General features: G+C 38.0%; 3 protein-coding genes across 9 annotated transcripts; 2 read left to right on the forward strand and 1 right to left on the reverse strand.

Annotated features, from left to right (window-relative positions):
- The first annotated feature begins 37 nt into the window (after positions 1 to 37).
- On the forward strand, positions 38 to 1,565 carry LOC110851653 (proteasome subunit beta type-4). The gene is made up of 6 exons (XM_022099508.2): positions 38 to 241; positions 332 to 538; positions 630 to 776; positions 870 to 1,083; positions 1,151 to 1,245; positions 1,329 to 1,565. Exons 1-6 carry the CDS (start codon positions 153 to 155, stop codon positions 1,339 to 1,341), a joined length of 765 nt encoding a protein of 254 aa, XP_021955200.1. The 5' UTR covers positions 38 to 152; the 3' UTR covers positions 1,342 to 1,565.
- A 5-nt stretch (positions 1,566 to 1,570) lies between these two features.
- Positions 1,571 to 2,774, reverse strand: LOC110851654 (40S ribosomal protein S14). Its single transcript, XM_022099509.2, has 4 exons — positions 2,617 to 2,774; positions 2,365 to 2,531; positions 2,042 to 2,124; positions 1,571 to 1,951 (listed from the first exon to the last, which is right to left on the reverse strand). Exons 2-4 carry the CDS (start codon positions 2,511 to 2,513, stop codon positions 1,728 to 1,730), a joined length of 456 nt encoding a protein of 151 aa, XP_021955201.1. The 5' UTR covers positions 2,514 to 2,531; positions 2,617 to 2,774; the 3' UTR covers positions 1,571 to 1,727.
- A 556-nt stretch (positions 2,775 to 3,330) lies between these two features.
- On the forward strand, positions 3,331 to 23,279 carry LOC110851655 (zinc finger SWIM domain-containing protein 8). 7 transcript variants are annotated; one of them, XM_035853887.1, is made up of 27 exons: positions 3,331 to 3,662; positions 3,766 to 4,662; positions 9,592 to 9,688; positions 9,777 to 10,280; positions 10,348 to 10,462; positions 10,540 to 10,601; positions 10,688 to 10,803; positions 10,866 to 11,040; positions 11,109 to 11,281; positions 11,348 to 11,508; positions 11,615 to 11,685; positions 11,749 to 11,811; positions 11,899 to 11,938; positions 12,015 to 12,135; positions 12,216 to 12,427; positions 12,502 to 12,603; positions 12,693 to 12,800; positions 12,907 to 13,122; positions 13,204 to 16,029; positions 16,109 to 16,237; positions 16,310 to 16,532; positions 16,595 to 16,761; positions 16,892 to 17,545; positions 17,612 to 17,773; positions 17,868 to 18,125; positions 18,202 to 18,482; positions 18,559 to 23,279. In XM_035853887.1, the coding sequence occupies exons 6-27, from the start codon at positions 10,546 to 10,548 to the stop codon at positions 18,623 to 18,625; spliced, it is 6,381 nt and encodes a 2,126-aa protein (XP_035709780.1). In that variant the 5' UTR covers positions 3,331 to 3,662; positions 3,766 to 4,662; positions 9,592 to 9,688; positions 9,777 to 10,280; positions 10,348 to 10,462; positions 10,540 to 10,545; the 3' UTR covers positions 18,626 to 23,279. The 7 variants fall into 7 exon arrangements, with proteins under 7 accessions (XP_035709780.1, XP_035709781.1, XP_021955203.1 ...); XM_035853888.1 differs by having other exon boundaries at positions 3,331 to 3,645; XM_022099511.2 differs by having other exon boundaries at positions 3,338 to 3,662; positions 16,310 to 16,511.
- The last annotated feature ends 31 nt before the right edge of the window (positions 23,280 to 23,310 follow it).

A 23,310-nucleotide genomic window follows, 5' to 3' on the forward strand; every position in this document is an offset into this window, starting at 1 on the left:
TCTCGCGGTACGAAAAACGGCACCACTTTAGAATTCAGCAAAATCATTTGGATTGAGTTTTTGCCTGTCATTCATTTGTTGAAAAGTCGGCTCTACTCTCAATTTAAAAAATAACATTTAAAACTGTAAAATTTCGAAACATCGTCACTAAAATGAATAGCGAAGGAGGCGTTCGATCTTTCGACAGCTTTGCGACAAGTCTCCCCAAAGGCGAGCGAAGGAATCCCATCACCCACACGCAGTAAGTTGTGAATCGTTTCAGATGCCGATGATGGACTTATTTACTTCATAATAATTCACATGATTTTGCATAATTGATAATTATCCTCAGAGCACCGGTCACTACTGGAACAAGTATAATTGCGTTCGAGTATGACGGAGGGATTTTGATGGCAGCCGACATGCTTGGAAGTTATGGCTCGTTGGCGAGATACCGCAGCGTTCCCCGATTGTTGAAAGTTAACGATAAAACGGTGATTGGATGCATGGGAGACTATGCGGACTTCCAGTACTTGCAGGCCATTATTGAGCAGATGGAGTAAGTTGATAATTAAATTCATGAAAGAAATTGTGGGTCTGATTTAGAAAACCAGAAGCTATTGAAGTGATAACGAATTGTTTCTCTTCAGGGTGGACGAAGCCTGTAAAGATGACGGATTTCAAACCACAGCTCGATCCCTGCATTCTTGGCTGACCCGAGTTTTGTACAACAAGCGGTGCAAGTTTGATCCGCTCTGGACGACCTTTGTAGTGGCTGGATTAGATCAAGACAAACCGTGAGTCGGGTTGAATTTAAGTCCAGACTTATTAGTAATTAGTAGTGGTGTTTTTAAGGTTAATCACTTAAAACTTATATTGATTTGCGACAGGTTTCTTGGATTCGTAGATAAGTTGGGGACAGCTTACACTGACCCCATCATCACCACCGGCTACGCCTCCATGCTCGCAACCCCACTTATCCGAAAAGCTGTGGAGGACAAGCTTAAGGACAAGAATGAGAAATTGACACTCGCCGAGGCTCGTAAAGTCATTGAGGATAGTCTCACGTTGATGTATTATCGAGATGCTCGTGCTTCGAACAAGGTGAGATCAATATTCTAATATAATGTCATTCTGAGATAATTTGTTAAGTGATAATTATTTACTGTAGTATCAAATCGCTATAATTCCATCCAACGGAGAGGCTTCTATAATTGAAGAACCTAAGACACTTTTGGGAGACTGGAGTGTGGCTCATCTCATCAAGTAAAATCTGAATTCCAATATTTAAAGATTTAAACTGCATCATGTCCTATTTTTACTAAATGCTCGATTTGCATTACTTTCAGGGGCTACGAATAAACTGCCAGCCAACCAACTATTAATTTTTATATGAAACTACTACAAATCTAAGAAATTGAAGTTAGTTTGTTGAAGAAGATTTAAATTCATCGTGTATGCGTGTGCCTAATGTTTATGTCACCATTTAATTATTCTACATAGATCTTTTGTATCCAATTAAACAATGTGGGTGAAATGTCTTATTGGGATTTATGAAAATAAATACGAATGTCAACAAATCATAACAGTATATTTTTAAACCAGAATTCAATTTATTCACTTTTACCGATTTTGCTTTCTCCACCATAAATTGATTACACAATGAAAAACGATGTAATAATAATAGCCCAGAGTTCAAGTAAAACGATTGAATCCCGATCTGACGGTTGTATTTCAAAAACAAATGGTTACAATCTCCTTCCACGTCGTCCTCCCTTCCTTCTAGTCGAATCGGATGGAATAGGCGTCACGTCCTCAATTCGACCAATCTTCATCCCAGTACGAGCCAAGGCTCGGAGTGCAGACTGAGCTCCAGGTCCCGGAGTCTTAGTTCTATTTCCTCCAGTTGCCCTCAATTTAATGTGCAGAGCAGTGATTCCCAACGCCTTACATTTTTCGGCGACGTCTTGAGCTGTAAAATTAAATGCACATCAAGCGATCAGTTTTATACCGTTATTTTTTAACGATATAAATTGTATGCTACTAATATAAAGCCACTAACCCGCTAACATGGCTGCGTACGGTGAAGCTTCATCACGATCTGCTTTGACCTTCATTCCACCGGTGATTCGAGAAATAGTTTCCCTATGAAGAACAAAAACAAGACAAAGTTTAGGACATGTACTAAAATCATGCTATCGATGAGCTTAATAATTCTCTACTCTACGAGCTACCATTACATAAACTGTGAAATCATCCCCTCTCATTCATCACCAATTAATATTTAATTCTGACAATCAAAACTATGCTCGACATTCTTTTTTCATTTGAAAATTTATGCATATTGTTCCAAATTAAATACTTAATTCCCTCCGTAGTACTCACCTCCCCGACAAATCCGTCACATGTACGAACGTATCGTTGAAGCTGGCGTAAATGTGGGCGACGCCAAATACCATTTCCCCCTCCCTGACCTGAGGGCCCAGGGAGATTTGGGCTTCCTCCTTTGGTGCGCGAGTCTTTCTTGGACCCATCTTGATCCTATTACCAGTCTGCAAAAATATAAATACACACAATTTATAACCCTACAACTTCTCTTTCATGGTTCAACACAATTTCGAAATTTCGAAAACTTACGGCAAATGTAGAAATTAATTAGCGGAGACGACAGCCGAAATTTAGTGAACAACTGAAACCACGAGGCAGAAACCGATAGAGAGACAGCTTAGTTAGCAGTCGTGCAGGACAGAGCGAGCCAAAAGAGTGGCACTGGAGCGCCACGGAGGACAGAAGGCGAACTAATTCTTCGCACCAGAAACATGAAAACCTGCATGAGCAACTTGCTTAGAGCAGAGCAAGTAAATAATAACAATAATAATGTAAATTTGTAATTTATTTTAGTTATGCAAATTTTATATAAAAGTTTGATGGTTATTTTGTAAGAACTTATCGTAAGGTTGCATTTTGCTTTGAAATTTTGTTAACTTGAGTTTTTCACTACAGCTCCAAACTGAAACAGTGAAAAACTTCAAATTAATCGTATATTATTTCTAACCTAACATTTTTTAAATCTTTCTTTAACTTGTAAGCAAATATTGTTGATGCAAATTAGCTAAACTTGAAACTCACTCTCTTGAATAACTGAATACTTTGTAATAACAGTTTTATCATCTAAAATTTTATTTAGCCATCATTTGATGATGGCTAAATAAAGAGATTTAAAAAATGAGTTATATTTTTTGTTTACGTTTGAAAAACAGAAATTTGATCTTGTTACAAATTGCATTTCTAGTCATTTTACATTTCCCAGTTTCATTTTAATTTCATGAAAATGTTATCCAATTTCAGAATTTCACGTTTTGCTCTTCTCTCCCATTCTAAGGATGCACTTTCTCCTTTCTCTTTTCAGAATTACGCCATCCATGTAGCTCCTGTTGGAAATAATGAGACCTTAGGTTACTTCCGGTTTGAGCTCAACCCTTTCGTTCATCGCAGGGATGTGTGTTACTGTGGAGTGAGATTTTAGCTATGAGCTCAAGTGGCGAGACCCATGAAGAGTACGCAACATTGAGGTAATCCTACATAGAAATGATGACCAATCTCACTTCTTTGTGGCAGGACACATACTGGAGGTATTTAAACCGAGTGTGCTGCACTTATCGAGTGGTAAGGAGGAGGTTTGGGTAAAGAAGACATTTCCTAATTTTCAAAGATTAAAATGAAGTTTGTATGTCAGAATTTGATGACAATTTGTTTGATTCTTTCATACATGTAACTTTGGGATAGTCGCGACTTAATTCAAGACCTTATCTCCCGTGCAAATTCGTCAATTCAATCAACTACACTTCGACCGAATATATGAATTGTCCCCCATGTAAATGTGCTGTAGTTAGGGCCAAATTGACAAAAGGGAGAGTTGTGTATACGAAAAGTTAGTGTAGTAGATAGATAGTAGGGATTCTAGTAGAAGTTACTATTGCTTTGCTAGCCTAGGATATCCCGTTCCGTGGAGTGCACTGCATTGTGATTATTGTGATTGTTCATCTCCTTTCTTCAAGCTGAGTTTCCATCCACCAAAACTTCCACACACTTTTACTTACTTTACTCGGTCGGATTGTATGAGCTGGGTCGGTCGGATATGAGAAAAGAAGAAAAGCACTGCTGAGCCCCATAAAAAAGAAGAATTTTAAGTAACATCAATTAATAATTCAATTATTTATCATCTTTATCTCTCTCTCTCCGAGATCAAAGCAGTAAAGGAAAGAAGGAGGAATAAAAATTGGAACTGGATTTGGTAACATGACAAGAAGACCCTACAGATTTTATGGACCTTAATTCCGTCTGATTATTAGTTTATCCTCTCACTCAGCAACACGCCCGATCCGAACCCAGAAATTCAGACAAAGGAAACACAGAAGAAAAATTTTCAACAAGTAAAAATTCGTATGCTGCTAAGCTAAAAGGTTCTTAATAATTCCTCAACAGTTATTTTTTGACTAAATCTTCGCAATATAGAATTAAACTTTGGAGAAGGGACAATTTTTGTGGGTGGGTGTGCCGTGAAGGTGGGGGCGGACTGACTCAACTATTAAATAGTGTTATTCATAGTGAACTAGTTTTAAACACGAGTTTGGATAGTTTCCAAAATCTGCCAACCTTCAATTCAGTTTGCCAAGGCACGGGGTGAGTACTTTTTCCTTTGTTCTTTTAAACAAAAAATTTAAAACATGGTCAACTTTGCTGGAAAATCAGAATTCATTTGGTAAACATAATTCATTGCATCTTTCACTATTGGAATTCTGCATTTTTAATTAAAGATAGCATAAAATGTGATATTCATATAATTCCAAACCCACACAAAATTAATAACATAACATATAATTAATATCACACGGTGTGAATCACACCCATCAAGTTCAATTTAAATCATTGCCAGTTAATCGTAAATATAATTTTATCATTTTCGACGTTTTACTTATTCCATTTACACTTTTGCTTGCAAATTTTGATCAACCAAATCAATTAAACACAAAAATTCGCCCTTTCGATTTGAAATCCAGTAATGAAAGTAATTTAACGAACATGTTTATCCCATTATAAAAAGCATTTTCCAATCTGCAAAAATATATATATATCGCCCCCTCATTTTGCGAAACCTCCGATCCCATAATGGCATAACTTTATTAATTAATTAGTTATCAATCATCCCATTGTTTTTCTCGTGCTCTTGAAAATCACAAATATCGATTTCAATTGTTCCATGGTAGTCTCCGTGCAAAAGAGCGACGAGACGGGTGAACGACCTAAGAAAGAAGAAGAAGGGTGTGCAGAAGAACCTCGCTTTTTCTGCACCACACTCCACCACCACCACTGGAAAATTATAGTGAGTGATGGGAGTGCGTAACCATAAAAAATTTTGAAAGTCGATATTTTTTTAGAAACCGAAACAAACATTTGCGTACTTGTTACTATACTATCAATATGACGGCGTAAACTCAAGTTTATCAACAATGAGTGAGTAATTTAATTATTGTGACGTATCATTTTATTATTGAATGAAAAGGCTGTATAAACAAAGGAGAAACAGAAATCAATCGTAACGTAGTATTTTAATAACATTGGATTGGACATAAAAATATGAGACTGGTGAAGACAAACGAACAGCTCAACACAGGGTTCAATGGCAAGTTCAATTCCTTTAATGACGGCTGGAAACCTATGTAAATATGTACAAATAAATGTCGTATTATTAAGCAGAAGAGTCATTCATCGGAGGAGTCGTTAAAGTTAAGTAAAGTAGTTGGGTGTTAATGACATGTAAAGTAAAAAGTAATGGGTAATGTTTGACTTATTGTGTCGTGTTGTACATAAGTTAGTTAAAGGAGTTATTAAATTATGCGTTTACATTTTTTTGTCAAATATGTCTGTGGCTCTTATCTCTTGCTTAGTTTTTGTTTAATTATTTGTAATTCTTAAACCCCCTCGGAGATGCATTCTTTCTTTGCCATGATATGATATAAATAGTAATACCAATATGTCGCGTTGTCTTTGATGGTGATGGGGATTTTTTAAAAGAGTGTAATAATTTTCAAAGGGTTAAATTATCTTATATATTGTGTTGACAATTCTTACGTTTTTGTCAGTTAAACTAGTTGAACAACAACATTGTGGAATATAATGTACGGTACATATAATGTTCTGGATATTCTACAGCCACACTCTGACAACTTTATTGCATCCCCACTATTTTAGTTGTGTTAGAATAGAATTAAGTATCATCTTCCTCTCGTGCGTTACGTATTCGGTTACATGATTAAACTGTTTAATGGGAAAGAGTTAAAGAGAACAAACAGCCGTCGGTGTATGAGCGTCCATGGGTCTGATTCTCTATGTGATATGACTTACACATAAAACCAAAGGTGGGATAATGTACAGAGATCAAATATCAATTAGTTTTTAGTGACGTGACGAGTTCATTAATTTTAATTTTATCTGGTTTCAATTTCAACTCACTGTAATCATTTTGGACAATTTTTATACCTTTCAACCTTATTTACGCAAACATTTTAAAAATAAAGTCACCAACCTGGTGGTGAGCTTTATCTGTGTATATTAAATATACAAATATTATCACACTTTTCTGCAATATTTTTTGGTCACGAGTTGATTGGTTTTTGGGCGAGAGAAAGTTCAGCATCATAAATAACCGTTGCAGCTCATTGGATCGCTGTATTTGCGTGCCATACTCCTATTCAATTTACAATTTGGTCGTAATCGCATTGTAATTGTGATGATGTGAGTATTTGCTCGGCTTTAGGTTTTATTTAATGGAACATGACACTATATATGTGTATTTCGCCCCATCACCAAACCTCGTTATTTATAATGATGCGTAGCGTATACTAATGTTTTTGGTAATAACGATACTAAATGCTCGTTAGTACAGTTGTGGATTGCAATACAATACGAATTTTCTCTTGCCACGTGCTACACACAACAACGACAACTCACTTCTTGTTTACTATTATTTTTGACCATGTTTTTTAAACAAAAGATAAATATGATTTCATGTGAAATGGACACCACGCGTGGTTAGTTCCTGGTATTCGTGGTACATATTTATGTACGACATCAGCTCTGTCTAGTGTCATTTTTCTTGTACAAATTTGTATTTTACGTTACGTTTTTCTGGACAAAAGTCAGGTACAGATCAAATAAATTTTTATAAATATTCTTGACATTTAAGGGACTCCAATTTGTAGCTCTTCCACTTCATGCCACAAGTATAACAAATCCGATCACAGACAGAAGAGAATTTATTCATCCGTGACATTAAGATTTAGAATTAGGGCGTGCGAGCTACCATTTTCCATTTATCTCTGCCTCGTACAAAGTGGATCATCCAGTCCGAGAGGTTTATTTTCTTCCCAATGTGAATCCTGTTTCTGAAGGAATGAAGGATAAAGAAATGGGATCGGATGCTCACTATTTCATGGAACATCTGCTTGTCCAGACTGTTGCAAGTTGTACTTACGTACCAGGAATATTGTAATAGGACCAAGTGCTGCGTATACTTAATCGGTGTGGCTACATAAAATCAGTAAAATGTGTAAAAGAAAGATGAACTGAGACTGGAGGCATAAAAGCAGCCCTTGAAATTGTAATCCATCCACCCACTCAGTCACTTCACTAGATATTTCTCACCCTTCCATTTCCATCCATCCAACAGCATAATATTCATTCCTGCTCCCTTTCTTTCTCACGACGAGAAAGACAAAGGGATTTATATCACAACCCATTCCGTTACAAAGGGCTCAAATTTTGGATACGATGATGATGGATTGTGTTGTTCAACTCAATTTTTGCCTCAACAATTAGCGGAAATGGGGTACTACAACCGGTTGGTTAGTAATGAAGGGAGGGAGTGGGAGTTGGAAAAAATGGTGTGTCAGCATCCGCGGAAAGAAAAGGGCTCATATTTTTTTAATGACCAGAGATTGTGGATTCGTCATCATCATCATTACATGTACATACGTTGGTATTTGGTCATTTAAAATTCTTGGCAAAAGGTGTGATGATGAATTTTTCTAACTTTTCCAAGTATCTAGTCCGTCCGTCACCTTTATCTTCTTGATGATGATACATATCGTGACGGATAGTTGTGTAGCCGGCAGGTACATCTGTTACTTGTAGTTTATTAGGAACAAAGAAATTCTTTCATTGCATTGTGTCCCCGTTGGCAGATGCAGATAGGAATGGGAGTCGTCGATTTGTTGGCCAATTTAAAGAATACCTGGTGGTAGGTTTTTTTGTGGATATTATGTTGTTGCGTAATAAATAAAAGTTCTGGTCAGTGCAGTTACTAGTTAATTGTCTGGCTTGCAGTCTGTAATAAAATGTAACAGACAATTAAAAATAAAAATCCACACTGACTAACTCGTCATTTATTGACTGATCAGTACGACTTGGGTTAAGCAAGAATTTGATTATTTATTTTGGTTATGCAACTATGTAAAAATGATCAACTTTAGGTTTATCCCTGTATGCAAAGTTTCAGTCCTGTCCTGTCCTGAAGCTGAAACTGGCTCGCATTTTTGTGAGCATCATGTGTATGTTACCAGACAAAGAAAATGGTTTGATTATTACCTATAAAGTTTTAATGGAAAATATTAAATGTTACATAATTCGAAAAAGAGTAAAGTGATTAGAGTTTCATATGCTGTAAAATGTGTCCTTAATTTAATTCATAATTTAATCTTGTTTATGAAACAAAAGACAAGAGTGATTAACTGATTACATACAAAAAGCGTCCTCGTATAAATGCGATAGAGATAAGTGAATGGTTCATTTTTTGATGGTTTCTTTCCTCCAGTCTTTTTCAGTTGTGTATCAGGCAGTAACATAAATATTAATTGCATACCAAAGGTTTAAGCGTTACAGAAGAGTAGTAGTGACATTTTACTTTGTTTTAACAAAACCAGAACCAAAAAGTAAGCAACCAAAACCAAACGATGTAACTGACTCATTAATTTCGTTCGTCCATGAACTGGTGAAAGAGAGGTGATTGTGGTCAAAGTGCATCCGGCCTTCTTTTTTGAGACCCTGCCATTACTATTTTTCGACTTTCCTATAATACGTGTAGTTAGTCATTTGCATAGAAAGAACTCATTTTATCTGTTTTCATTATTATTACTCTTGGTCTAACCTAAATAAATCTATTATGTATTTATCTCCTCCTGGCCGCCCTCTGTTTTACGTTAACTTTGGTTTGGAAAAGGGCGATATATAACCGGATAATGGGAATTCGATTCTACACTCCTATAAACTTGTTGGCAATAATTAAAACTGGATGAAAATTGCTCCGGATGTGAATCCAGCCTAGTCGTGTGGGTAGATCTTGACAAAAGATAGCGTAGTAAAATCAGATTGTTGGAGATTGTTGGGCGTTGTAAAAATAGGACGATTTTAGTCCTGGGAATTCAAGTACGAAAGTAGAGCCTTGTTTCGACGTACAAACTCTCTGAGCAAAGTTGACTTGTTCGAGTTACGTATAGAAATAGTGTGTCAAATAATTGATTTTTGTACTAATAATTAATTATTGGTTTGTTCCAGATTGGCTGTTTAATTGACTCTCTTGGGTGGAATTTTCTCAGTTTCTCTTCCTAAATTGAGAGTGGAATCGCTCGCTTAATTCTGTTTTTCGTTCGTGGTAAGATACAAATTATATTGTGAAATGAACTACTGCATTTTTACTTTAACAATTAACACTATTGAAGTTCTGTCATTTTGAATTGCAGGCTAAACTTTTGAGTTTTGCATCAGCAGCTTGGGTGGAGGGATTATCCTAACTCTGCTGAGTTTCCTAATTACAATGTCTTTATTACGTCAAAACCGTAGGCTTTGACCATCGTGGTCATTAGCTGCGCGTCATAAATTTGTAAATAGTAGGCTGTAATTTGTAACCTAGAAGAACTTACTTGTTATTGACACTTCTACGCTAGTACTGCTTCTGTTATTGCATTGAAATTAGAGGTGAGAAGTGCTTTCCACGTTATTGAAGCAGTCCACCTCTTTCAATCCCGAATCCCGACTCCTCAATTTGGTTCCCGATTCCGTCGTTCTGTCACGGATTGTTACTCTTCTTCTCTTGTTCGGTCTGGTATACACTTTGTGCATCGGAACTACTTCAACAAAAATACATTTCTTGAAAAAATGACGTCTGGAACGGTATCAAAAGTATCATCCATCCCATTTTCTCAAATTCAATCAGTCCTGATGTGTCTATCCTCGTAAAATTAGTCGTAAGTGATTTGCATATGAAAAATTGGTTTGCAAGTAAAATTATTACACCAAGTAAATATTTTGCAGAATTTAATTTTCTGGAAGTCGATAACGTGCTCCCGCAAGTGGTGGCACACAACCGATCTTCACCCTGGCTGCACAAGGAAGAATTCGTCCTTTTGATCAGTTTGCTGCGCTGGAGGTTAGTGATTTTTAATGATGTTAATATTTAATGTAAAATGTTTAGACAAAAATTACATTACGCTTAATTTATTAAAGCGGGCAATGCGGGATTGGGAGTTGGTGGACTCTGACCGTTTTTCATTCGAAGATTCCGATCGGTAAGTAATATTACAACCATGAATCGGAATAATTTAAGCACCATTTATCGACAAAAATTTTATTTTGTTTACTTTTAATTTTACAGTTTCGAAGAGGACTCGTTATGTTCCTGGATTTCAGAGCCGGAAAGTTTATGTAACAACTGGAGGGGATGGAAGAGATCTAATTTCCCAAGCAATCCAAACCCCATCTTGAATGGAGGTATGATTTAAAACAAACTAATATATGATACAATAACGAAAATAAATGAACATATTATTTAGGCACTGGCGGACCTATCGGAGGCAATGCGTCATCTTCTCTGGGTGCCGCGTACAGTGCAAATGGGGGGAAGAAATCATCCGCAGATACACCAGCGGTGCCAGGTCATCCACCCCAATTGGTTGAACTGGCTGCAAAATGTGTCGCTTCTCACATACCGTTTGAGTTGGTGGAAAGGTGTGTTGAACAAATTCATTAATCAGGATTGGTTGAAACAGAGACGATATAAGTTTTGTTTGTCGTAGGTTCTATATTCCAGTCCCAGAACAGCTCCAATTACGGATTGCGTTTTGGAGTTTTCCGGAGCATGAAGAAGATATACGTCTGTATTCATGTTTAGCCAACGGTGCTGCGGAAGAGTTTCAAAAGGGAGAAAAACTGTTTAAGAATGATTGTGTTAGCGATATTCTTCAAATTGGTATATCTCTAGCTTTACTTTTTTCTTCCAATTTAACATCACGATTAACTTTGAGTTTGATTTCAGGGTTCCATCTGAGCGCAACAGTAAAACCCAGTATGCGAGAAGCTCATAAGGTTGCTGTAACATTTGACCGAAGAAGAATCACGACCTGCACCTGCTCATGCAACTCGGTCACGAATTGGTGCGGTCATGTCGTGGCAGTATGTTTAAATAGGATTTTCCAGGTGTGTACATAATAATAATTATTATGTACGTAATCCATTTAATTATTAAATGGATTACGTAGGTGTATATTCTCAAATTATATTAACCAACCATGTTTTATTTCAGACGAATGATGTCACCCTGCGAGCTCCTGTCAGCGAATCTTTGTCACGGCTCCATCGCGATCAACTTCAAAAGTAAAGGAGCAAAGCGTTAAAATATGAATGAACAGATTGTGATTTACTTTGCACTATTTTCAGGTTTGCTCAATATCTGATAAGTGAATTGCCACAGCAAATTCTTCCCACCGCGCAACGTCTTTTGTAATTTTCCATTGAATTATACACATAATTAATTTCGATGATACATGGGACCAATCTGATTGCCTGTGTGTTTCTCTTTATTTTCAGGGACGAACTTTTGTCATCTCAACGCTCAGCTATAAATACTGTGAGTTTAATACTTTAATTCGCTTTTTGTTGTCATTGCCATTATACTAACGTGCTATGATCACTTACTTGTTTAGCTTCGTGGTGCTCCAGACCCAACTGCAGGAGCTTCTAGCAACGAACAGACAACCTGGTTTCTGGATGAGAAGACTCTTCACGGGAATATTCATAAAATTCTCATAAAATTCTGTGTTCCAGGTTTGAAATATTAAAATCGCATTAATTGCCATTGTAATAAAAAGCGGGACGTTTGCTAATAAATTAATTTTCGATTTCAGCTCCAATTGTATTTAGCGATGTAAATTACCTATCCAGCGCGGCGCCCCCTGCTTCCGCCGAATGGAGCAGTTTACTACGACCTCTCCGTGGACGAGAGCCCGAGGGGATGTGGAATCTTTTGTCCATCGTGAGAGAAATGTTTCGTAGAGAAGATAGAAATGCAATCCCACTCTTGGAAGTTATAACTGAAGAATGTTTAAACTGCGATCAGGTACAGAAGTCGTAGTAAACAAATTAAATAAGAGCTAACGTATAGATTTTAATAATTAATTATTTGTTTTTCAGATTCTCGTGTGGTGGTTTAACACAAAGGTTGCTCTTCATAACGGAAATTCTGGACATGGTGGGAAACATCATAGTGTCAATTCCAACGCTCACGCCTGTCAGGTTAGTCTTTTTTAAAAGTTTGCATTATGTTAACCTAATCAATAAATAAGAACAGTTCAAACGAATAACATCTGATTATCTGTTTCCAGCACGCAGGGTCAAGTTTGTGTGACGAAATTGTTATTTTGTGGAGGCTTGCTGCTCTAAATCCAGGACTTTCTCCAGAAGAGAGAAACATTTTGTTGGGGCAGTTTAAGGTATAAATTAAGCCTATAATGGTTTGAGACAAAGCTTGTGCAAATGAACAATATTGTTTAAATGTTTATATTACTATTAATGTGTATTATATCTATATTTCTGCAGGAGTGGCACATGAAGATTATCGAAAAGGTCTCCAAATCCCGAAATGCATCAGTCGGTTCCAAACATGCAAATAGCTTTAAGAATGATGTGGAAGTGTTTCCTGGTTTCCGACCTGCTGTAGAAGCCTGTTATCTAACTTGGGATTCCTATCCAATTTACGGAGTAACCTATTCCGAAGCTAGCAAAGTGTACCATTGTCCATTCATGTGTTTTCGGGTAAATAATTCGTCAAGTTTATTTTCCAGGTTTTCTGCTAAATTTGAATCGAAATAAAACGATTTGTTATATATTTTACAGCACTCGGATGGCCACTCTCGCTCCGGAGATACTGGGCTTATCCATTCCTCGCACGCCGTTCTGAACAACCCTGCAGGGGAACATCATCTTCTCCACTCCTCTGCAACGATCTCATCTGCACCAGGAATCACAAAACGGCCGAGAAGCGTGGATTGTGGGGTGGAACGTGGAGTAGCTGATGCTGCCAATCATCATGAAGCTGCTGGTCCGGGACCATCCGGAAATAAATTGACTGTCCCATTTTCTATGGACGCAGCTCCAGGACCGTCCTCAGCCATGGGAGGAAAATCTTCTTCAAAATCAGGAAAATCTCGGAAATCCCGTGGGACCGTCAACGATAAGCATTTAGGAATTAGTGCGTCTGGGCTCAAACCCAAGAGTGAGTTATCCATGCAGAGTTTCGACAACTCCTTTGATGGCGAAATTCCCGGCCCTTCATCGAAAATGTTGGAGAAAGTTAGTGGAATTTCCAACGCGAGTTCTCATTTATCTGATCTCGCTGGCCTAGTGAATATGCCACTACCGCTACTACCACGACCACCTCCAGCGCCAGTGCAACAACATCAACAGGACGATAATCGAAGCAGCATCAGCTCTGAAGGTTTTTGTGAGAATGATAATGAAGTCGAAGTTTTAGAAATTGAAATTGAAGGTGACAACGACGAAGGGGTGGACACTGACCCGAAATTGGTCCTTATACCACAATCGCAAAGCTTGAACACGACGACGAGCGATGAAATCGACGGAGACGGTGAAGGAGACAATGACGCTGATGCAGACTCTGACTCGTCAATCTTTACCCAGTCCGTCACCACGGGTGGAGTTGTTGAAGCCAGTGGAGCTGCTACCAGGAAATTCGACTCGTCGGACTCTCAACAGAGTGGAGATGAGTACCAGTTGTACTACTACGACCCGAAAGCATCAGTCGGCCCACACCGTAAGAGTGACAGTAGCAGTGCAGAGGAGAGCTCGGGGGCTAAAAAGGGTGGCGAAGTTGGCGTGACCGTGTTCTCTAACCTGAAAAGAATCGAGGATCCTTGGGACGTTTTATTTGCTAGGGCAGAAGGTTTACATGCTCACGGCCACTCAAAAGAAGCCTGTAAACTTGGCGTAAAACTGGCTACCGACCTGTTAGCAAATCCGCCCAAACTCTCCATCGAACTGCCCAACGTTCCTGTGGGGAAAGGGAAAAGGAAGAAAGTGAACCCCATCTCTCACCAAGTTTCATGCTTGGCGTCCACCACGCTGGCAAAGTGTGGCTTCCTATGCACCGTTCTCGCCGAGAATCCCGACTACTATTTCCTCGCCTTTCAGATTGGAATGTTCGGTCTGGAGTTGGCTAGACCACCCGCATCCACGAAACCGCTCGAAGTGAAGTTGGCCAACCAGGAGGGTGAGTTAGCGGTCCTCCTCAAGAGGATCCCTGTTGGTCAACGGGGGTTGGAAATGATGCGTGAAAAAGGGGAGAGTTTGAAGGGTGGAACGTTCAAGTCAAGAGGGGAGGCCCTGCTACCTCTCGTTCTCGCTAGCTTTATCTTTGACGTGTTGGTGAGCCCTTCGAACCGGGAAGGAAGGTGTACTCTCCAACCTGGTGTGTTCCACCTCCCCAACGACGAGGCTCTCGGATTCGAGGCCGCCGTGTCTGCTCTAGGATTGAAGGCGAACGTATCGGAGGCAGACCATCCACTGCTTTGTGAAGGGACTCGACGTCAACGAGGCGACCTTGCCCTGGTTCTGCTACTCCATTATAAAGACGACTCGGAAAAACTCGCCAAAATAATGGACAAATTATTGGACAGGGAGATACACCAGTTGTATAAGGCCCCACTGCCTCCTGCTTATTATTCGAATAATCCACCAACTGCTCCTCTGCTAGCCTCAAACCCGTCGACGAAAACTGAACATGAGGCGACTCACCCAAACCGAGAAACTTCCCCATCTGCTAGTAGTGTCATTGTTGGTGGAGGAGAAAGTACGCCCGTTGCGGTCAGCCCTGTCAATGTGGCAAGTAGTAGCAGTAGTGGTGGTGGTATACCTGTACTTCCTGCTACTCCACCTAATGAAGGAATTATTCCTATTGTTGACGCCGGAAATTCCAACTCTGGTTCGGATTCAAATGGAGAAACTAATCCGGTTGGAGAAGCTGGTGGAAATAACGTCAATGCTGGTGCTGCAGGAGGTGCAGCTAGTACCACCGCGACTGCAGGTACTTCATCCACTGCTGCAGGAGGTAGCTCGGCTGGGGCAGCATCGGCTTCTGGGCCTAACGGAAGTTCGGGAACGATTCAAAATCAGACTACCCAGACATCCACCAATATCCCAACCAAGTCGGGTCGTTACAAAGGCAAGCGAGCCTATCCCGTCCTACCCAACCAACCCTCAGAAGCCAGTGCCCACTTCATGTTTGAGCTGGCCAAGGTCGTCCTTGGGAAAGCGGGTGGTTCCAGCAACCAGAGTCTATTCACACAACCGAGTAACGGACAAAATCCTCGAGGACCTCATCGAGCCCTACACATGTGCGCCTTTCACATGGGGCTTTACGCGCTTGGGCTGCATAACGCTGTGAGTCCAAACTGGCTGAGCAGGACGTATTCCAGCCACGTTTCATGGATTACAGGACAAGCGATGGAAATCGGAGCACCAGCAATTGCATTTCTAATTGATACATGGGATTCGCACTTGACTCCACCGGAAGCTGTGACTATTGCGGATCGGGCGTCGCGGGGTGATGCCAACATGGTCCGTGCTGCAGCAGAGTTGGCTCTGTCATGTCTGCCGTATGCTCATGCATTAAATCCTAATGAGATTCATAGGGCGATCCTACAGGTAGGTTATAAGAAATAATCACGTTAATGATATGAACAGATTATTTATTATAATAAATATTTAATTATTTAAATTGCAGTGCAAGGAACAGAGCGACGGAATGCTAGAGAAATCATGTATGACGGTGGAAACGGCTGCGAAAGGAGGCGGTGTTTACCCCGAGGTTTTGTTTGACGTTGCTCGTCAATGGTTCTCATTGTATCAAAAGGTATATACAAGTGACTCAGCAAGTAGTGAATTAATGCAGAATCGCTAACTAATTATTCATCATTTTGTACAGCATTTACCCCTTGATGTCGATGTTTTTAATGACGATTGTAACCACCACGACTCTCTAATGTCCCTCGATCCTATGGACCCCATGAACGTTCATGGTCAATTGGTCTCACCACAGACCGGTTTACCTCCCCTCAATCTAAACAATCCACCACAGCCCCCACCATCCGTCTCCTCGGGTGGACCATCTGCGGGTCCAGGTCCAGGTACATTATATAATGGACCACGTACGAAACTTAAGACTTTCCTTAATTTTTGCAGTACTAATTCCTTTATTCATGCTTTTTAGACATGATTCAAATGCCACCCCCGTCATCGCATCACAGTGGAGCTGTATATCCGATCGGGAACCCGCAACAAGTTTCACTTCCGTACGGGCAGGTCCCTTACTTACCAACGAATTTCAATCAAGTGCCTGCTGGAAATTTCGTGTACGGGCAAGCAGTTATTTACCAGGTAGCAAAATTTTCAATAAATTATTGAGCATGAAAATTGAAAATTATGGAGTTTTAATTAATTAGTAAAGTGATCACCGTTTATGGATAAAAATATAAACATAATCGAATCTTTTACTAATTAATTTCAGCCAAACGCTCCAAATAACAACCCTGCAACGACATCGTCCTCCTATTACAACCCGCAACAACAACAACCCCAACAGTCTGGTTCGTACGCCATGCCACCAAACATGCACCCTCAGTATCAACAACATCCCCAAAATCATCCCGGCATGCCTCACCCAATGGTATCTGTCGGACCTCCTCTTCAGTTCTACCCTGCTCCGATTCCCATCACATCGTCAGCTAATGGTCACAATCATAACGCTCACATGAACATGAGACCCACCCAGGCTCAATTTTTTTCCGTAAATCACGGCCACAATATGATGGGGAACCAACATCAAGTTAACCACCACCACAATCCACCCAATAATGGTCCACAGCAGTTGGCTGTCGTCACAACTGCTCAGGGGCACCCCATGAATATGGGAAATATGGGAATGAATGGTCACCCCGTTATGCAATCCATGCCACCAGTGTCACACCATTCACACTCACATCCTGGTGGGGGTCACATGGTTATGTCGAATCCCGGAATGCATCCACCAGGACCTCAAGGACAGAATGGGATAATGTCGGGTGTGAACCCGAACCAGCCAATGATGGTAGGACCGAACGGAATGGGGCAGGGATCGATGGGCATGATGAACAATGGCAGAGGACCAGTAGGGCAACCTCAGGTACAGATTCCTCTAGTATTACGAGATTTACAAATGTGCTAATAAATTTATTATCACCATCTGCAGATGAACAACAACTGTGTTCACAATGGAATGTACATGCAAGGAAATAACATGATGATGCCGCCACAAATGCATCCAGGAAACATGCCGGCCGATATGCCACTACAATTACATCCCGGAAACATGCCGATGGCCGATATGCCACCAACATCGTCAGCGTCACAAGTACATACATATCTATATGCATAATTCTAAAATATTGAGAACATCATTGTATAGATTTTTTTCTAACTTGAATTTATTTTTGGAAATTGTGCAGTACTTTCTTCAGAACCCTCGGGAAAATGTGAACCATCAAAATGGTCAATCCGCTATCAAGATCAAGTATCTCCTAGCTGCCTACCGAGTTGGGATGTTGGCATTGGAAGCACTCGCAAGACGAGTTCATGATGATCGACCGCAAGCCAAGTTTGCGAGGAACCCTCCTTACGGAGAAGATGTGAAATGGTTGCTGTCAATTTCAAGAAAGTTGGGAGCACAGTATCTTCAACAGTTTTGCATCTGTGCCGTCTCATCGGTAAGAGACTCTCCTTTTGGGTAGAATTATCACTTATTATGATTTATTTTGCTACATGATTTTTGTCGTTTTACAGATATCGAACCCGTTTGTGTTGCATGAGATAATTTTGGACGCTTCGATGATTCCGACGAGATCAAACCTTGCCTACGTTTATCAGAACCCTCGTTCTCCATTGGCTCCTCTGGTGCAAAAATGTCAAGGACTCTACTTTCAATGTCTTCATCAAAAGCTCTACCACATCACTGTGTCCGACTATGAGGATTTTGTAAGCATAGTTTGCAATGCGAAGCAGGCGTTTCATCTCACTCCGGACGGTGTCAGCCAATTTAAGGAATGGCTCACCAATCTGAGACGGTAACTAATTATAATTTGATTAAAATTTATTTGTTCTGAGGGATTTTTGTTAATGTGTGATAATTTATGATTCTAGATCAAAAGCATGCAAGAAAGACCTCTGGACTCAAATAACATCTTCTCTTCAAGCCAATCCAAAGTGATGCTCGTGTTGCTTAGGTTTAATCGAATTTTTAGAACAATGGGACTCCCTGCCAGAAGAACAATTTTCTCCACTTCTCCATCTACACCAGCAGTTTAATCAAAATTCAACTCCTCCCCCTGGTTCGTATTTCAACACGCCGGAAGAATCATTGTTGTTGCAACAACCACGTCATCAACAGCCAATGTATTTGAACAATTATATGTCACCACCACCTCCGGAACCTTTCTCGTTCCCATAAATGATTTCCAGTTTCTTTGGGGGCTCAAGCAGTACTGAAAAGAATAGAAACGCATCCAAAATGGTCCAATATTGAGCCAAAAATCGGCACTTGCCAAACTTTACGTACCCCAGAACTCAGGACTCGGCTCAAGTTATTTACTATCCTCCCCAACTTTCTACTTATTTATTGGTAGCAGCATTTTTTGAAATTATTATACGTTCGTACTACTATATAAGTTATATTCATAATCGTACTACATACCAAAATTTCTCATTTTTATCCGATTTTTGATCTCGTTATACGTGAGGATTCACAAAACTACGTAAATATGCTTACTACTAATCCTAAGTATCTTTGTGGGTTTTCGAAAATCCTACTTTTTAAGCTTTCTAGATTATGTAGTAGTATTACAATTAAATTACTATGGCCTTTTCGTCTGCATAAGAACAGCACAATTTCAAAGAATTATTATACTAACGGTTCCGCTACATTTATTTTCATTCAAAAAATTCGTAGTGGACACTATTTTTGAGTCGTTGGACTACTTCTCATCATCAACATGCCTATAGGTTTATGTATTAAGTACACGAGATATTAAACCTGATTATAATGACAACTACAAAAACTATGCTATGCATGCCGTGTAACCTTATCAGTGTAACCTTACACACAACATTTGTTCGCTATTATTATAACCATTAACAATAAGAGTTATGCCTACCACATCATCGTCAGGGATTGTAAATACTTTGAAACGCATTTCGTGCTACAAATTTTCTTTTGCGTAGCATCTCACAAGACAGAAAAACATCTCTTTAGATGATGATTTGAAAATCAACAGCAATATAGCCCGAAGACAGAACAACTCTCGCAAGGGTTTTTGTCCAAACTTTGTCCTCCTCTTAAAACAATAGCCTTGTTCTCACACCGAACCAGCCAAAGACCAGCTTTCGTCCTTTTGTAAAAGCGTCCGGGCTAGTAAAAAAAGCACAAGATTTTTTTATGGTCATAATAAAAAAATTATCTTTAGCTTATCAATATATTTATGTGTAGCAGTGTTTTTCCCCTCTGCTAGTTAATCGTTAAAGCAAATGTGCTCATAAAATAACACGATTCAGAAAAATGTATGTAATATGTCCTCAGGGTCACCACCTAAAAAAATCTCTCATCGCGTACTCAGAGCTGGGAAAATCCAGATTAAATGTTCCCGATTGAGATTAGAATTAAAGATTAACTAATCTCAATCCTTAATTTACATAATTTTGAAAAAATGCAGTTTGAATAAATCTTAATCTCAAAATTAATCCAATCCCGAATGTAAGTCTTATCCCAATCCCAACTTTAATCTTGATTTCAATTTTTAATCAAAAATCAATTAATTTCCCAGCTCTGTGCGTAAGTGTAACCTATATTTGGTAAGTGGGAGAAATGTCCTCTTCGGATTATCGTCATCTTAAATCCTTGAAAATCTTGTGTTCAGTAGAGTTAAATAGTAATACACACACACCTCCTTCCTACATACATACTACCCTCCATCCATGTAGCGAGGAGATGAATCGTTGTCTTATAATAACAAGCTTACTACATAATTCTTGAAATAACTTGAAATTCCGAACTTGTATACTAAACTGTTATCATGGTTAAAAAATATTTATCTGTTCAATGCAAATGCTTCGTCGTCGTCCCCCTCCTCCCACTCAAATATATTTCCATACGTCGAATGGAAATCCAACCCCCATTCATTCATTGTTGCTCAGTTTTAGTAAAACAAAAAAATGAATTTAAATAGCCAAGTAAACGACAAGTTTTGAAATTCCACTTGAATTGAGTTTAGGTGCCAATTAACTATATGTATGTATCTCCATAAATTAATAACTATTATGTAAAATAAAAACCGACACTGGCTGGTTCATCATGAATTTAATTTAAAAAATAGTAAATATTTAGTGTCATGATGGCATTGTCCAAGGTCGCAACAGGAACTTATGATTTCACTTTATGAGGTCTCATTTTTTTTTACATGTTACAATTATAATTAGAAATCTAAATATGTATTATACCTAAGGTAGACACAACATTATTGATTATCAGTGAAAGTGAAAACTGAATTAAATTGGAATGAAATGCGGAACAATGACGTGTGACTTGTAGGCGTTGTAGGTAAAGAAAATGGTTTCGTTGTAATGTACAAATTAGTAAACTGTGTGTAAATGTATGTATGAATTATTATGATTACGCATTATTAACGCAGATGTTTTCTTTAATTAAAAAAAATAGTTTTTTGAAGTGTGTGCATATAAAATTTTAGCTCTGTAATGAATGTATATAAATAGCGGCTTGTTTTATCCGCCAGGATTGATTGAATTCCCTGTAAATATCAACAAGTACTAAATGTTGTTTAATAATACTAATAATACTTAATAGAAACGTACATATTATGTAGATACACAAGCGCAGTAAGTGTTGTTGATAATATATTATTAACGTTGACGTTTTAACGGTACGGTTTTAAAAAAAAGTAAGAAAAAATTCGTCGTTTTGTAGTTCAAACAGAAACTTATTATTATCTAGTAGAAGCCGTGTGTGTGTATTTACACCGTATTTATTCCATCCATTTTTAAGAAATCAACAAGTGTAAAACTTTAGCTTTAAAATTTTACTTGTCGTGTCTCTAATGTGCGTGTTTTTATTAGAAAGTGTTGACATTTTAGGGAGTACATCTCTCATTTTTTTACATATTAGAAAATATTTTATTAGATGGAAATCTTTTCTCTCACAAACTCTCGTCTCTCTAAAAAAACGACGTTTCTTTTCACCCGCACACACGTGCAGATATCCGAAAAAAGCAAGCCCAGTTTTGTTTTTTTGTACCGTACCGCAAAATTCGTACTTTTAGAAGGCTGATTAGTAAAGAGAAATTAATATCGTTTTGAAAAGGGAAAATAAAATATTTTAAAAAACGCCATCGTCACCAATATCGCTGTGACGAAAGAACAAAAAATATGAAGGCGTTTTTCATAAGATCTTTCACACTCAGAGCTTTATATACATCGCATAGGTTAATATCCCTTTTATAATTGGTATTATTACGAATTAGTAGAAATGGATGCAAAAATGTGGTTTCAAATTCCGTATGAAAAAAATACGTGCTTTTTTCAAGTTTTTTTTTGCATTTGACTTAAAAATTTGTTAGTTAAAAAAATTACGTCCGAAAATTAATTTAATTCCACCTCTACTCCCAGTGAAATAGTGTAGTTAGCATTTTTGTTCTTTGGTAAATTACCCACCATTTAATATTTGAACAATTGGAGACTGTTTTAAGAATTGCAATTCGTTTTAGCAGGAAAAGAGGTTTTTATATTACTCAGTTTTACGATTAGTTTAAAAAAATATAAAGTTCGAAATTAAAAAGATTACTGTTTATTGTTTTTTTAGTTGGAAATTTTTAAACGAAAATAATTGCAAGTACATATTTAAATTATGATTTCTGTTTCTCAAGACTGATTAGTTTTACCGACGCTGGTTATGTGTCATCTCATCAATCTTTTTCGAAATGTTGGTCTCGTTTATTTATAAGTCCTATGAAAGAAAAGTTCAAAATTACACTACGAGAAGGGAAGAAGAATATTAGGAAATTTTCGTGGGAACGATTTATGATTCCAAAATTTCATTTTATTATGTAATTCAGAATTTGATGCCTCAATTTTCAGGGATGTACAAAGTGTTGTTGAGTTTTTTTTAATGTTTAGTAAATAATTAACATAACATATTTTCAACTTGTGTTTAATTGCTCATATATATTTCCAAATTTCCAGAAAAAAAACAATGCAAGAAAAATTTGATTCCATGTGCGAATGGTGTTGATCGAATGCATGCATATTTTTAACTCTCTCGAAATTTCCTTCAATGGCCTGAATTAATTAATTAATTGTTAACTCATCAAACTGAATTTAATTTTTATATCTTAAAAATTACGAAAAACAACTTATTGAATTTCCATCACTGAAAAAAACATTAATTTGTCATCCATAAAAAAACTGTATTTATAACCTGTCTGTAAACTTTACCCGCTTCCACTATGTACAGTACATAATGTACTACTAATTGTTGATTTACTAAAAATTAGCCGAGTAATTAGCTTAACTAATTGCTTATAAAAAAACGTATTCGAATGGAAACTTTTTTCTGAAACTTTTTTGAAAGTAAGTATGAAAAGTTCTGTCTTTAAATTATAAGCTAAAATTAAGGTAACATGTAGTATTTAAATAATTGTAATTAAAACGTGTTGATCGGTTCTGGTGAATTCGAAGAGAAGAAAACAAAGAAAAAAAGAATAAACAAAACGGATTCACACATCGTATTTTAATTGCGATGATTTTAATCTCCTACGGATTGCATTAATTATAAAAGTAAAAGAAAAAAATTGAAAGAATTAATTGAAATAAAAATGAGCACAAAAATAA

Source organism: Folsomia candida, unplaced genomic scaffold, assembly GCF_002217175.1.
Source record: "Folsomia candida strain VU population unplaced genomic scaffold, ASM221717v1 Fcan01_Sc007, whole genome shotgun sequence".
NCBI classification, from domain to species: Eukaryota; Metazoa; Arthropoda; class Collembola; order Entomobryomorpha; family Isotomidae; genus Folsomia; species Folsomia candida.